Source organism: Phacochoerus africanus, chromosome 9 (genome assembly GCF_016906955.1).
Source record: "Phacochoerus africanus isolate WHEZ1 chromosome 9, ROS_Pafr_v1, whole genome shotgun sequence".
NCBI lineage: Eukaryota > Metazoa > Chordata > Mammalia > Artiodactyla > Suidae > Phacochoerus > Phacochoerus africanus.
The window spans coordinates 1,663,716-1,677,929 of record NC_062552.1 but is presented as its reverse complement, the minus strand read 5'-3'; the positions used below and the strand labels follow the sequence as shown (position 1 = coordinate 1,677,929).

General features: G+C 60.5%; 2 protein-coding genes across 10 annotated transcripts in view; one reads left to right on the top strand and one right to left on the bottom strand.

The window, feature by feature from the left end:
* Positions 1 to 1,537: 1,537 nt before the first annotated feature.
* On the bottom strand, positions 1,538 to 12,418 carry WRNIP1 (WRN helicase interacting protein 1). The gene is made up of 7 exons (XM_047797244.1): positions 11,446 to 12,418; positions 9,587 to 9,778; positions 8,922 to 9,163; positions 5,810 to 6,039; positions 3,363 to 3,518; positions 2,371 to 2,450; positions 1,538 to 2,263 (listed from the first exon to the last, which is right to left on the bottom strand). Exons 1-7 carry the CDS (start codon positions 12,184 to 12,186, stop codon positions 1,988 to 1,990), a joined length of 1,917 nt encoding a protein of 638 aa, XP_047653200.1. The 5' UTR covers positions 12,187 to 12,418; the 3' UTR covers positions 1,538 to 1,987.
* Positions 12,419 to 12,774: 356 nt separating this feature from the next.
* Positions 12,775 to 14,214, top strand: part of MYLK4 (myosin light chain kinase family member 4) — an 85,740-nt gene continuing 84,300 nt past the window's right edge. For 6 of the 9 annotated variants that reach the window (XM_047797248.1, XM_047797252.1, XM_047797254.1 and 3 more), the window contains exon 1: positions 12,775 to 13,671. The gene's annotated coding sequence lies outside the window, so the exon portion shown is untranslated. Of the gene's footprint in view, positions 13,772 to 14,214 lie in introns of all 9 variants that reach the window. The other 3 variants (XM_047797249.1, XM_047797247.1, XM_047797246.1) reach the window with 2 other exon arrangements.

The following is a 14,214-nucleotide window of genomic DNA, read 5'->3' as shown; positions in this document are numbered from 1 at the left end:
AGGGCGGAAAACACGGAGGAAAGAAACACTCGGGGACCCATTCAAGAGGCGGAGCTCCAGGGGCTGTTCCCGAAAGAGGGATCGGGGAACACGGGGGTGCGGGCTCTGCAGCCGAGACTCCCCGAAGAGGCGGGGCATCAGAGCGGGTGACCCAGGCTCTGAGCCCGGAATGTAGAGGAGGGTACTGTTAACTGGGTTATCGCCAGGACTCCAACCCGCAGTCCCGGTGGCCTGGTGCTTTTGCCGCTGTCTGGGAACTGGGAGCCCCCTCCTGACGACGTCTGCTGCCCTCTTCCTTCCCGTCAGACCCCAGGCCCCCTGCTGGAAGGACCGTGGTCGATGAGGTCTCCTCGGCCACACCACCGCCCCCCGGGTCCCTCCCGGCCAGGGCTCCTCCTCGGCACTGCACTGTCCTGCTAAACCGCGGGCTCCCACATGACCTGTTTCATGATTTTGTCTCTTGTTCACTGCTGTTCCCGACAAGAATCTCAATGTGAGGCAGGCGTTTATTGAGTGAATAAAACAAGAACCTTCCTCGGAACTCAAAAGACTTGAGCTTCCAGACTGAGTGTCACCAAAGGCCCAGGAAAACCACTGCAAACTTTCTGATGCCCGGAACAGAGAGAAGACTCAATGGCCCGCAGAGGCCAGAAACCAGTGTCCTCAAACCTCTCGATGGCTGCTGGCAAATAGTTTCCAACGAGAATTGACCAGCAGGCCAACCGGAACGCTGGGCATTTCCAGACTCTCAAGGTCTAAACACTGCCTCCCAGGCAGCCGTGCTCCGTGAAGCTTCCGCAGGGTGCGTCACCCGCGCAGAAGAGGGAGCCCGAGAGCTGAAGCAGCCACGATGCAGGCGCTGGGACGCACCTGCAGGCCGACCCCTCCACAGAAAAGCACCACCAGCCAGACTGAGGAGGGGCTCTGCACCAGGCCTGCTGTGGTTAGCAGGGGACACGTTGCATAGACACAAGACAGGGCTTGTCACCGGGAGGAAGGCAGAGATCTCTGGGGATGGCTGTGTGGCACTGCAGACAGAGCAGCAGAGCCCAGGAGGGGCTGCTATGAGGGGAACCACCAATGCTGACTTGACGGGACCCTCCTGGTGGAGTGGGCGCCCAGCGGCCAGTAAGGAGCCGGAGAAGAACCAACCGTAGACACAGAGAAGACCAGCTCCATGTGTGCGCTCTGTAGGTACACCTGTGTGTACACGTGTGTGTGCACGCGTGCGTGTGTGTGTGTGTGAGTGTGTGGTGGGGGGGCCATCATCACCTGTAGCAAACGCAAGAGGAAATCTGGAAAACTGGATTATCCAGAAACACAGAGCTTCAAGGAAAGGCTGGAGGCTGGGACAGGAGCCTCCGATGCTCTGGCAGCCACTCAGACGTGTGCGCAATCCTGTGACACACGACGGGGACTCCGCTTGTCACCATCACCTGTGGGTTTTCCCTGCTGGTGTTCGTGGGTTTCACTCATCAGAGCGTGATGCTGGCAGACGCTGGGACCCCCGGTGGGAAAACACGAAGGAAGTGGAGTGTACTTTGAAATAGTTTTATTGGCTCATAAGACCTTTGCATATAAAAAAAATACCCAAAACACTATGCAGTATTAAATCACAATTACATATTTTTACCAAGTGAAACTACCTAGAATATACATCTTTTAAAGGAAAAGAAAACCTACGGAACCGAATTCTGAAGTGACGTCGTGACTTAAACTCCATGACAAGATAGGTAACTCCTCACAACATTAAACGACTGCACGGAGCTGCCAGGTCGTCTCACGAGCATGACACCGCGCAGGGTGCAACTGAACACAATTTCAACGCCACACGCTTAGCTGCAGCAGCTGTGCCCCCACCAGGCCTCCTACCCTCCCAGCACAAACGTGGGGCGGCCGTCACTTCCACCAGGCCACCCACCTCGCAATCCAGTGACTCTCTGGCCCCCCAGGAAAGGACGCATCCTCCTCGGCCTCAGCCCCCGAGTCAGCACCTCCGCTGCTTAAAGAAATCCACTCCCCGCAGCTCCTCGGGCAGGTACTCCTGGTCCACGGGCTCACTGTACGCGGGGTTGTACTTGTAGCCCTGGCCGTAGCCCAGATCCTTCATGAGCCTGGTGGGCGCGTTGCGCAGGTGCAGCGGGACGGGGGGCAGGGGCCCCTGGTGGCTCCGCAGGCAGGCCTTGACGTTGCTGTAGGCGCTGTACACCTCGATGGACTTGGGGGCTCGGGCCAGGTAGACCACACACTGGGCCAGGAGCACCTGGGGCGGGAAGGCAGCGTGACAGGAAGGTGGTGGAGCAGCTCCCCCACGTCTCCAGGCAATTCTGTACCTGGGACAGGTCTGCGGGGGGCTGAGGGTCGCCTTACCTCGCATTCGGGCATGCCGATGAAGTGACAGCCCTGGTAGGCGGCCACAGCCTGGGTTAATGCAGACGGGTCTGCCAGACCTGCCACACACGGAGACAAGGGCAAGTTATGTCATGATGCACCCACCCCGTCCCGTCGCTGCCTGCAGACGCGGGGCCCCAAAGCCACTCAGCAGGATCAGATCTCACTAGCTTACTCCAGAGCTGTCCAGGGTCAAGACCTGTTTCCTCGTGGACAAAACCTCTCCACCCGTCAGGAAACACAGGAGACTCGGTATAACCAGCATGAGGCACTGAGGCCGTCAGGACGGTCATCCGGATGGACGCGTTCAAGGCCAAGCATCAGAACAACGAAGAAAGGCAGCCCCCGGCCCCCTGGTTTAAGTCACGCCCAGAACATGCCATTTCTATCTCAGGAGCTGGGGAAAGCCCGAGCACTGGACTGCGAAGCCAGTTTAAGTATTTCTTTTATCTGGGAGCTATTACAGGTTTGCTTCCAGACCAGCACAGTAACGTGAGTGTTGTGACTGGGCAGACAAGGAATCTGCGGGTTTCCAGCACACAGAGGGGATGCTCGTGCTACCCTGGGGCCTGCAGAGCAGCCAACAGCTTTGTGCCTAAAACACTTTACTGCCGAAACATGCTACCCGTCCCCGGGCCTTCTGCGAGTCATCTTTCTGAAGCAGTGACATCATAGACGACTTGGCCAATCCCGTAACCAATGTAACAGGAATGAAAACGCTGGAAGCATCACTGAATTACGGAACCGGGACACAGAGACACCAGGCAAACAAATGCCCTCGGAAAAACAGGGTCTGAAGCGGGGTCACCGCAAACCTTCCACCTGCGAAGAATGCACCCCGAGCACAGCGCAGAGCAAACAAGGGGGCCTGCACCCCACTGGGGAGTGGCCACTGAAGAGGAAGCAGAGCCCCTGGCCACGAGGCAGCCGCCGCCCACCCGCTCTTCACACCCCACGCGGCCGTCACTCACCCACGTCCTCGCTGGCAAACCTCACGAGCCGCCTGGCCACGTAGAGCGGGTCCTCGCCGCCCTCCAGCATGCGGCCCAGCCAGTAGAGCGCGGCGTTCTGGTCGGAGCCCCGCATGGCCTTGTGCAGCGCCGAGATGCAGTTGTAGTGCTCCTCTCCTGGGCAGCAGAGCCGTCCCTCAGGCGGGGCTCGCGGCCGCCCGGGCCGCCTCCAGCCCACTGGCCGATCCCAAGGAGGCCCCGACTAGCCTGCGACCCGGGACAGCCCGAGGCGGGCGGGGGCCTGGCCACCCTTGGACGCAGAGGACACGTCTGCTGCGACAAAGGTCACCATGGTGCTGAAAGCAGGACGGTCAAGGCCCCGGGCTCTAGAACCTCATCAGCCATGTGACTGGGCAAGGTGCTGACCCTGTGTCTCAGCGCTCGTCTGCAAAACGGGCCTGAGGCTCACCAGCTCACTGGGTTGTGCCAACAGTGAATGCCAGGGAGAGAGGAAGCGCCCTGGGAGCGGGCAGGGGCCAGTGCTGTTCATGCCAGCTTCTACTTTGCTTTAGAGCCTCAAATCCCGCCCTACCTCTGCAGAAGCCCCACCTCAGAGAACCGGTTCCATATGGAAGTGTCTTGACTCTAGAAATATCTGAGCTGCTTGCTGGATCCCACAGGTGGGTCACTTTCTACGAGAAATGACGGCAGTCCTGGGGGTGGGCCTCTGTCTCAGCAGCGTGGTTTCCAGGGCCCAGCTCCCACCTCCGTTTACGGACAAGGCCTGGGAGACCAAGGCTCTCCAGGAGCTCAAGCGCATCGGAGGGTCTGCACGTCCACTGGGGCGGGGGCAGGGCTGCACGAAGGGGGCCGCCCATGGAAAGTGACCCCGAGAAGCAGGAAGCCCAGGCCGGGATGTGTCTGACAGGTGCCGTGTGTGCATGCGTGTGCGGGAGGGCTGGCGTGGGGGCAGCACTGACACTGGGGAAGGACACGTCCCGGGAACCGGTCAGCCCGCATCTGGGGCGGAGCGCCGTCCTCTGTAAAGTGGGGCCCCGTTAACATCACCTCCTGAGGTGGCTTTGAAAAATTAAAATCAGGACACGCTTCAGTGCAAGCCAGTGTCAGCTGGCGGCTTGCCGGTGTTCACACCTGACAGTCTGCTGACATGGGACAGAACGGCTCCAGGGGGTCCCGTCAGATGGAAGGGAGAAGGGCCGCTGCGGCCAGAACCCCCAGAAGCAACGGAGCCCAGCACGGGGACCTATTGCGACATCTGTAAATGTGAACCTGTGTTCACGCCTCCAACTCCTGCTCCGGCCAAAATGAGGCCAAGCTCTACGGCCGGATGGTCTCATCGTGCAGGTTTTCTGAGCACTTATACGACCTTGGGGGCATGGAGAGCTGGGGTCAGAGATGCCCAGGTTGCTGGGAGAGGCTCTGGTGAGCGGCAGTCACATCAGGACACACAGGACGCTGTGACCAGCCTTCAGCGAGTCCTCAGTGGCCCCAGTTGGCCAAGGAGCTTCAGTCACTTTCCCAAGGTTGCAGGTCCAGCTCTGTGCCCTCCTCAGGAGGCAGCACCTGAAGCTGCAATCACTGCCACCATCCTCCCCCAGCGGAAGTCCTGTCCACCACCAAGAAGCATCTGGAAGCGGTCTAGACGTGGCACAGGATGATAGCCGGAGTGCTATCTGCTTCCTTTTACACGTTACTGCAGAGCGCCTGCCCTCCTGAGTCTCAACTCACCTGCCCTTCTCACCACCCAGGCCTCTCACAAACGTGCCATGCTTATGTCATTTAAGAGTGCCAGGTGGGGAGTTCCCATCGTGGCGCAGCGGAAACCAATCCGACTAGGAACCATGAGGTTGCCGGTTCAATCCCTGGCCTCACTCAGTAGATTAAGGATTCGGCATTGCAGTGAGCTGTGGCGTAGGTTGCAGACATGGGCTGGTTCCTGCACTGCTGTGGCTGTGGTGTAGGCCGGAGGCTACAGCTATGATTCGACCCCTAGCCTGGGAACCTCCATATGCCAAAGGTGTGGCCCTAAAAAGACAAAAAAAAAAAAAAAAAAAAGACTGCCAGGTTGGGAATTTACTAAGAGCTGACATTAAATCTGAGACGGGTTTACAAAAACAGGTTTAAGTACACACAACAAAACTAATTTTTTAAATGTTGCTACAAAATAAAAGCATTAACTTCCATGTAATTTTTAGTTGAGACTCTGAAAGATAAAGATTTTAATTCTCATTAAACTAATAAAAACGAGCCGCTTATCGCAAAAATTTGCCCCTCTAGGTGATCACTGACCACACCGCCTGCCAAGTGCCGGCGCTCCAGGGGCAGGGAGACACACGCACCTCCCTGCCAGGCGGCCCCTGCTCTGCGCCCCAGGGGCCAGGGCTCTGAAACCAGCTCCGAGTGGGGGCACCTGCTGCACCGGGAGCCCGCCTGCCACGGCCACTCACCTGCACGGTCGTAGAGGATGTGAGAGCGCTGGAGGCCCTCCTTGACGTCACCCTCAGTGACCAGGACGCGGCCGGGAGGGTAGGTCTGCCCGGTCTTCTTCCCGAACACCTTCCTGGCACTGAGCCTGGCCAGCACCGCCAGCTGCAGCCCGTTGAGTCCAGCCCGGGCGTCCCCGTCGCTGAGGTGGGCCAGCGTGTCCACGGCTTTGTCCTCTATGAACACGGAGGGCCTGCAACACCACCAGGCAGTGTGTCCCACCACTCACCCTGCAGCGTGTGTGACCCTGCGCCCCCTCCAAGGCCACTAAGAGCCACCGGGGCTCAAGCCCGGCCTGGATTCTAACCACAGTCTACCTGGTTTGGCATCAAGGCAGAGAACTGCCTGCTCCCGGCCCCAGGAGGCTGTTTTATGGGACACACGGCCCTTGGCATCTGTGGGTTCTACACCCGCAGATTCAACCAACTTTGGATGGAAAATGTTAGTGGGAAAAATTCCAGGAAGTTCCACAAACCAAAACCTGAATCTGCTGCCCGCCAGCAATGGTCTGCCGACAGCTAGTCAGCATTCACGACGGGTTACATACACTGGCCCACAGGTGCCACCACTCGGCGGGCGGTGCTCAGAGTCTGTGAGAGAACAGCACAGCGGGGACGTGAGCGCGTGCAGGGCCGGGAGCCCAGGACACTGAGGGGCATGACACAAGCACACTCCTGGCGGCTGCATAGGACACATGGAAAGGTCTCCGGCTCCCCCCTCCAGAGCAATGACAACTGCGCGGGTGCAGGGCCACCTGCCTCCCACGGTGCACACCCTGATGGGCCAGGACCGGGCTGCTCGACGCCCTCCACCCAGGGAGGGTCCACCGCGTGCCAGCACGCTGGCTCTAAAGGCCAGGTGGCTCAAGTCCCTCGTCTCACAAACAAGCAACCCGGTGCCCGGCACCTCTGGGCACAGCAGGACCGAGCAGCAGGCTGGGACGCTTCCCAGAGGGCGTCCATCGGGAGACAAGTCACCCAACCTCCCTCTGAACGTGAGCACTGAATTCACCATCACGTCCCCAAACGCGGGCCTCCACAGGGCAGGTCTAACCCGGACTCCTCGAGCCTAATCCAGCAAGGCCCCCCACTCCCGGTCTAGTCACGAGAAACTACCACCCTGGAGGGGTCCATTCCTTCCTGGCGGGCTGCACGCTGCCCCCGTGCAAAGCAGAAGTCACGTTTCCAAGCCACAGCTCACCCAGGTCACTGCCAACCTCCAGCTGAGTCCATAGCAACAGGCCGAATCAGGCAGCTGCTGGGCCAGGGCATGTGTGACACAGAAGGGGGCCAGCTTTTCCACCAAGGACCTCAGGGAGTTCCTGACCCCACCCCGACCCCCTCGCTCGGGTGAACAGCTTGGATGCTATTTCCAGAGCCCAGCCTTCCAGTTAGCGGCCTCCTCTCCCACAACAATCAGCTGGATACTGAACAACTCTCATTAGACTCCTGGTGGCAGCCTGGGCCGTGGGCACAGACTCAATGCCCACCCCCCATTCCAGACCGGACACTCGCGACACACTCGGAGGCACCGATGGCTCTTTGCAGAGCTGATGGACCATTCCTGAAACAGATTTTAGATGACTTGGGGAAAAAATTATAGACAGCCCATGCTAAAAGGGACCCACAACAGAGGGGTGCGGCAGCACCGATGTGCTTGGGGGGGATAGGACCCGGGGCTCAGTGACAGCACATCTGTGTGTGTGTCTGTGTGTGTGTGGGGGGGGGGGACATAGGCAGAACCAAATCGGCCTGAACATCTCATCTCAGAGCCAATAACAGCACCGCTTCCCATCTCCCGGAAGGCTTCCGAGCGACGAGCCGCAAGACCATTTGCAGGAGGAAAAGGACAGAGCCCCAGCCCTGACCGTGTCCTTGAGGCCAGGCTCCTGGGTGATGACATGGGGGTCTCCCCGTCCCCACCCAGTGCTCAGGCCTCAAGGACAGCAATTATGTTTTATTCTCCCTGTATCCCCAGCGCCTGGCGGGGAGCAGGCGCTATCTCCACGGCAAACGGACTGGCTTTGATCTTCCCACAAACTATGTGCCCCCCACCCCCGAAGAGGCAAAGGGAAAGGTGAGGGCGCTGATGCTCGCCAGGCGCATCTTCCCTCGGTGCAAACTTGGTGCCAGACCCCTTCTCACCCGAGTTAGAGACAGGCTTTTGGAACCTGCTCAGGTTGGGTGCTCTGGGCACGGGACCTGGCCTTTGTGTGTCTGCCTCCTGATCAAAGGGCAGGGGATCCTGACACCTACTTCCAAGGAGACTAAATGACGAGACAGAATCCTCCGAGCAGCGCCATGCGGGAGCACTCAGCAAACGTCCATCATCAGCCACAAGAATCATTTTATTTTTACTTTTTTTTTGTCTTTTTAGGGCTGACCCATGGCATATGGAGGTTCCCAGGCTAGTGGTCTAATGGGAGCTACAGCTGCTGGCCTACACCACAGCTCACGGCAACGCCGGATCCTTAACCCACTGAGCAAGGCCAGGGATTGAACCCGCAACCTCGTGGTTCCTCGTTGGGTTTGTTGACCACTGAGCCACCATGGGAACTCCACCAGAATCATTTTAATTAGCCTGCTCTCTGGAGCTGCAAATCTTCAAGGCAGAGCAATAAGCTCTGCTGCTTCCATGGTAACCAGAGACAGACAGATGGACAAAAGCCATTTCAGCCCTGTCAGCCAACCCCTGAAGCCCTGCCTCGCCCGTGGCCGGACCCAAGGCCTTCACACCACAGGCCTGCACCGTCACCTGGTCCCCAGACGGACTCTTCAGAGCACTTCGGAAGCCGCACGCGACCTACGGCCTGGAATCCACCCTCCTCCACAGCGGCGTGACCACACCGCACGCTCGTTCACACTCTCATTTTCAGCAGCACATGCCCGTCAGACGGCAGTCAGACTGCAGACCGAGGACCTCCCCCCCCAATTAACCCAGCACACCCAGCAGGCATTACTGTCTGCACCACGTGACCAAAACGAACCAGGGAACCAGCTTACTGTCCTCTCCACCACAAAGCTGCTGGCACTGGGCAGGCCCCTCCAGCCCAGGGGTCCCCAGGAGTGGGCTTACTCGGAACTGCTGTTGCTGCTGTGGCTCAGAGGGTCGGCGGGGCGGCTGGAGTCCAGGACGTGGATCCCCAGGGAGTTGATCGCCCGCATGAGGATGGTCACCACGGCCTCCACGGGAAGCTTCTCGAGAACGATCACCCGACAGCGGCTCAGCAGAGCGGCGTTGACCTGGAAGGAGGGGTTCTCCGTGGTTGCCCCGATCAGGGTGATGGTCCCGCACTCCACGTGAGGAAGGAACGTGTCCTGACGGTGGAGAGAAACAGAGGACAGGGACCTGGTCAACAACCTGCAGGACCCTGGGGAAGCCAGCCGCTCCTTCCTTTCTCTAACTTTGAGGTCAGGATTAGATCAGCCACTTAAACTGTTCACTGTGAGTCCTGGTGTCTCAACGAAAAATTTCTGAACACTGGAAACCTGATGGAAAGTGGCTTTCCCGATGTGCATAACTCAGAAATCTACCAGCAGTTTCACTCACCAGATAAAGCATTTTCTGGTCACTAAGAGAAAGTGGGGAAAGGGACATAAAGGAGAAGGGAGGCAGTCCACGCTTGTGCAGGTGGAGCAAGCAGCACAGCACCCGCCAGACCCGAGCATCTGCACGGTGACCACACGCGCTTCACCTTCAGGTGAACCACCGCAAGGACCAAGAGGCAGACGTGAACACACCTGCTGAGATTTATTGAATCGATGAATCTCATCAATGAACAGGATGGTTTTCCTCTTGAAAAAGCTCTTCTCGTTCTGAGCCTGTTTGATGACGTCGCGCACGTCGGTTGTCTTGGCGCTCGTTGCCGACAAGGTCACGAACCTTATGCTGTGTTTCTTGCTGTTGTTGGCGATGATGTGAGCCAGCGTGGTCTAGACAGAGGACAGCGTGGGAAGCTGATGAGACAGAGAAGTGCTCCAGGGGCCCGTGCAGCCGCAGCGTGTGTACCCGGCAACCGAACACGGAAGGGGGCTGAGCAGCAGACACAACTCAAAATACCGCGGGACGGTTTTAAACGTCAAGAAAAATGCTGTAAATAAAACAGGGAAGCGACTACGCTTGGGCTAACCTTGACCTCTTCTGCTCTGTGCCTACCCCCGGGGCTGTCAAGTCCACAGCTGGAAGCTCCTCAGGGCAGCTTAGAAAAGGAGAGCAAGCCCTTGAACTGAGAGACCAACAAAGACCCTGTGGAAGGAGGTGAGCCAGCAGCACTTGGGCCCGTCAGTATTTCCTGGGGAGCAGCAGAGAGATGGGGGGGACCGCACTGCTCAAGGCCAGGCACTCAGGGGAGTTGGAGAAATACACACGGACTACTACTCTGCTACCCCCCATCTGCAGTAAGAATGGGAGTCAGGAAAAAGGAACACTGACCAAGAGGGGACCAAACCTGCTCCTGGATGATCAGAAGGGCGGCATTTTATCTTCTGGACGTCGTGCAGCATGTCAGACACTGTGCTGCTGCTTTGCAACTCCCAGCCTACAGGCCACATGTGCCTTCTGACTGGTCACCAACCACTGCGCCGGGGCGGCCCAGCTCACCAGCTCTGGCAGCCCACCAGCTCCTGCTCCGCATCTCCTGGGAGCACACCCAGCACGCCTCCCTAGGGACCTTCCCCGCCACCTGCCGCCACCAACAGCTGAGAGCTGAGAATGCCGCTGCAGGGTAAAGCGCTGTCTGGGTTACCTCCTGGCAAAGAAAGTACACTGCAAACAAGAGGGCGCCACACCAGCAAGACGCATTCTAAGAATGGGAGTAGAGGAAGGTGTGGTTAAGTTGTGGGAGGTGAAGCTAGAAAAAAAAGGAGACAACTTATAAAAGCTCTTGTGCACTGAGGAGTCGGAACCTCGACACTCTCTGCACCCCTTTGCACTTGACCCTGGGTTTTTCTCTCCATTCCCTGGAGCTCCTTCTCCCTCCTCCTGCAGAGACAAAAACCACGCCTCCAGTCTTAACTCCTGTCTCCTTAAGACTCCTTAATGCCTTCTCCAGGGTTCTCTAGATCCCGACATCCTAAGTGGCCTCATCTGACTGGAGCTAACCCCTAAGAAGGTTCACAAAACTGGACGCCAAAATGCACCGACGTTTCTTCTCTAAGGGACAAGGCTCACGAGAACAGCTACGGAAACGGTAGGTGACAGTGACTAGCACAGGCACAGCTCTCCCGTGAGTCCCCTTAGATGAGTCCGGCCTCAAAGGGAGATAAAAGCCCGTCTATTAAAATAAACCAACAGCCGGAAAGAGAAGGAAGCACATTGCCATTTGAAGTTTTTGTGATTATATTTTCCAAAACGGAACCCACACATCCACAAATAGGACGCACCAGCTCCCGTTTCCTTGAGACCCGGTCATGAACCAGGCGGGGGCCTCGAGAGTGGAACGCCACGGAAACCCAAGTCCAAGCCCCCAGATTCTCGCAAACGGCTGCACTCACACATCGCCATCCTGGCACCGACCAGACCCCGCGATGCGGAGCCCGGGGCGCGCCTTCTCCCGCCACCCCACCCGCCACCCCTGCCGCGGAACCCCCCGCGGCCTCACCTTGCCGCAGCCCGGCGGCCCCCAAAGGATGAGCGAGGGCACCTCGTTGGCCTCCAGCAGCGAGCGCAGCAGCGTCTCGGGCCCCACGGCGCGGCCCTGCCCCACGAAGTCCTGCAGCGTGTCGGGCCGCAGCCGGTCGGCCAGCGGCTTGCCCTCCAGCATCTGCCGCACCTCCTCGGCCGCGGGCGCCCGGGCGTGCGGGCGGCCCCCGGGGGCCCCGAAGGCGGCGGCATCCGCGTCCCAGCGGCCTGCGTCCTCCTCGCCGTCCGCGTCGCCCGCCGCCTCCTCCTCCTCCGGCGCCTCCGCCTCGTCCCAGCTCCGCGGGGACGCGCTGCCCGCCGCCGCCGCCGGCCGCTGCCCCGCGCCCTTCCTGGCCGGGCTGCCGGGCCGCGCCACCGGGAAGTCAGGGATGAGGCGCGCGCCGCTGGGCGTGGGCGGCGCGTCGTAGCTCTCGCGGCTCTCGGTCTCGCCGCCGTCGTCCGGCTCCTCAGCCTCGCCCTCGCTGCTCTCGGCCGCCGTCGGCGTGGCCGGCTGCTTGAGCGCCGAGCTCTCCGACGGCCGGCGCCGCTTGGCGCGGGGCGGCGCGGCCGCGGGCTCCGCGTGCCCCGCCGGGTGCAGCAGCAGGCAGCGGTCCAGGTGCGAGTTGATGTGCGCGGCGGGCATGGCCTGCTGGCACACGGGGCACTGCACCCGGTGCAGCTGCGCCAGGAACGGGTCGTCCTCGGGCCCGCTCACCTCCATGGCGGCCGCCGCGCCGCGCACCCCGCGCCGCCCCGCTAGGCCCCGCGCCGCGCGACCCTCGCTCGGGGAGGCGGCAGGACGCGCGCGGGCCGGGGGAGGGCGCCGCTCATGCCTCACGTCCGGGGCTGCCCGCGTCGGCCCGCCCTCGGCCGGCGGCCCCGGCGCCTCGCGCGGTGCGCCGGGAAGGGGAGTCCGTGGAGGTTCGCCCGGCCGCCGCTGGCCACGGCTCACGCGGCCTGTCGGGAAATGTGGTCCGCGGAGGTTCGGGCGGCCTGACGGGAAGTGTGGTCCGTGGAGGTTCGCGCGGCCTGACGGGAAGTGTGGTCCGCGGAGGTTCGCGCGGCCTGACGGGAAGTGTGGTCCGCGGAGGTTCGCGCGGCCTGACGGGAAGTGTGGTCCGTGGAGGCTGGCCCGCGCGTCCCCTTCCGGCTCGGCGAGCACCCTTCCTGGGGCCCTAGAGGCCGGCAGCTTGGGCGTGCGCAGACCTGTTCTTTGTAAAACGTCGCCGCGGCTGCGCGAGGGGAACGGCTTTCGGGGCGGGTGGAGGGCAGAGGTCGCAGGGCAGGGGGTCGGAGGGCAGGGGGCGGGGAAGGGGAGAAGGCCGGGCGCAGCGGCGGGAAACCGGGCGGGACGGAGCAAAGAAAACGCAGAGGTCCGCGTCTGGAAACGCTCGGCTCCGCGGCCGCGGGGAGACGAGCCTGGGGAGGCCCCGCCCCCGGGGTGTGGCCTTCGGCCCCAAACGCTGCTTCGGACGCGGGGTTGGCCGCCGGGAGACGGCGCTTCCGGGAGGCGGCGCTGCGCGGTTCGAGGGACCGGGCGACCGTCGGTGCGGCCCTTCTGCGTCCCCGAAAGCGTCTTCTCCACACGCGTGTCGTCGACCCGCCCCTTGGTGTTTAGAGGAAGAAAAAGAGTTAAAAGGGTGGACTTTCCCCAAAGCTGCCAGTCTAATTTAATATGAATTTACTCTTCACACGAACATCTCCTCGAAACGTATCCAAAAGCAAACACCCGAGGGTTTCAAAAAGAGCCCCTTCGTGTGAGACGATTTTGCAAAACGAGGCACCAGGCGGAGGATGGGGTCGAAGGAAAGAGCCAAGGAGGCGTTTCTTTGAGTTGACGTTGGCTGTAACGCTGTCCCCCCCGCCGGGCCGTTGGTAAGAGGCCCGAAATCCGATGTTTCGGTGGTTTTCCAAGTAGATGTGTTCCCACTGGGTAAGGTTAGTGGGAAAGGCGAGCAAGCGTAAGCTAAGAAGGAGTCTTTGGTCCTGGGCCGTCGTTCAGTTTGACATGTAGGGTCGCGGTCATCCCCCCGCGCGACCACGCCGACCTCGCAGGAGCCAGGACTTGGGGGAGCGCTTTGCAGGGAGGGCAAGACGCCTTCCGCCACCGCCGGAGGCCTCCCGGCCGGGCCTGCCAGCGAAACTGGCACAAGGCGGGTTAAGAAGAGGAGAAGGAGTTACGGACGTGTAGACTCACGGAGCACCGGTGAGGAGCTCGGGCGTGGAGAGCAGTACCTTTGCAGGGAAGGGACGAGACCGAGGGAGAGCGTCTTGCGTTTCCAGGGAGACGGCTTGTGGGAAGGCAGGTACTGGCGAATGCCAGCCGGGGACTGGTTGGTCAAGGGTGTTAGGCAGCTTCCTCTGGTGCCAGCCGGGGACTGGTTGGTCAAGGGTGTTAGGCAGCTTCCTCTGGTGCCAGCCGGGGACTGGTTGGTCAAGGGTGTTAGGCAGCTTCCTCTGGTGCCAGCCGGGGACTGGTTGGTCAAAGGTGTTAGGCAGCTTCCTCTGGTGCCACCTTTGGGCTGCTGAGGGTCTGGGGTTTTCTCCCGCGATTAACTTTCTTCTGGCCTCTTTCCGGGGGCCACTCCCGCGGCATATGGAGGGTCCCAGGCTAGGGGTCCAGTTCGAGCTTAAGCCTACACCACAGCCGCAGCAACGCGAGATCCGAGCCGCCTCTGCAACCTACACCGCAGCTCACCCACTGAGCAAGGCTGGGGATCGAACCCCCAACCTCGTGGTTCCTAGTTAG

Coding starts and splice junctions, on each gene's coding strand:
- WRNIP1 (XM_047797244.1), bottom strand. CDS start 12,186: ATGGAGGTGAGCGGGCCCGAGGACGACCCGTTCCTGGCGCAGCTGCAC. Junction 9,779..11,445: donor GGCCGCCGGGCTGCGGCAAG/GTGAGGCCGCGG, acceptor TCCTCTGTCTAG/ACCACGCTGGCTCACATCAT. Junction 2,264..2,370: donor TCGGCATGCCCGAATGCGAG/GTAAGGCGACCC, acceptor TTCCCGCCCCAG/GTGCTCCTGGCCCAGTGTGT.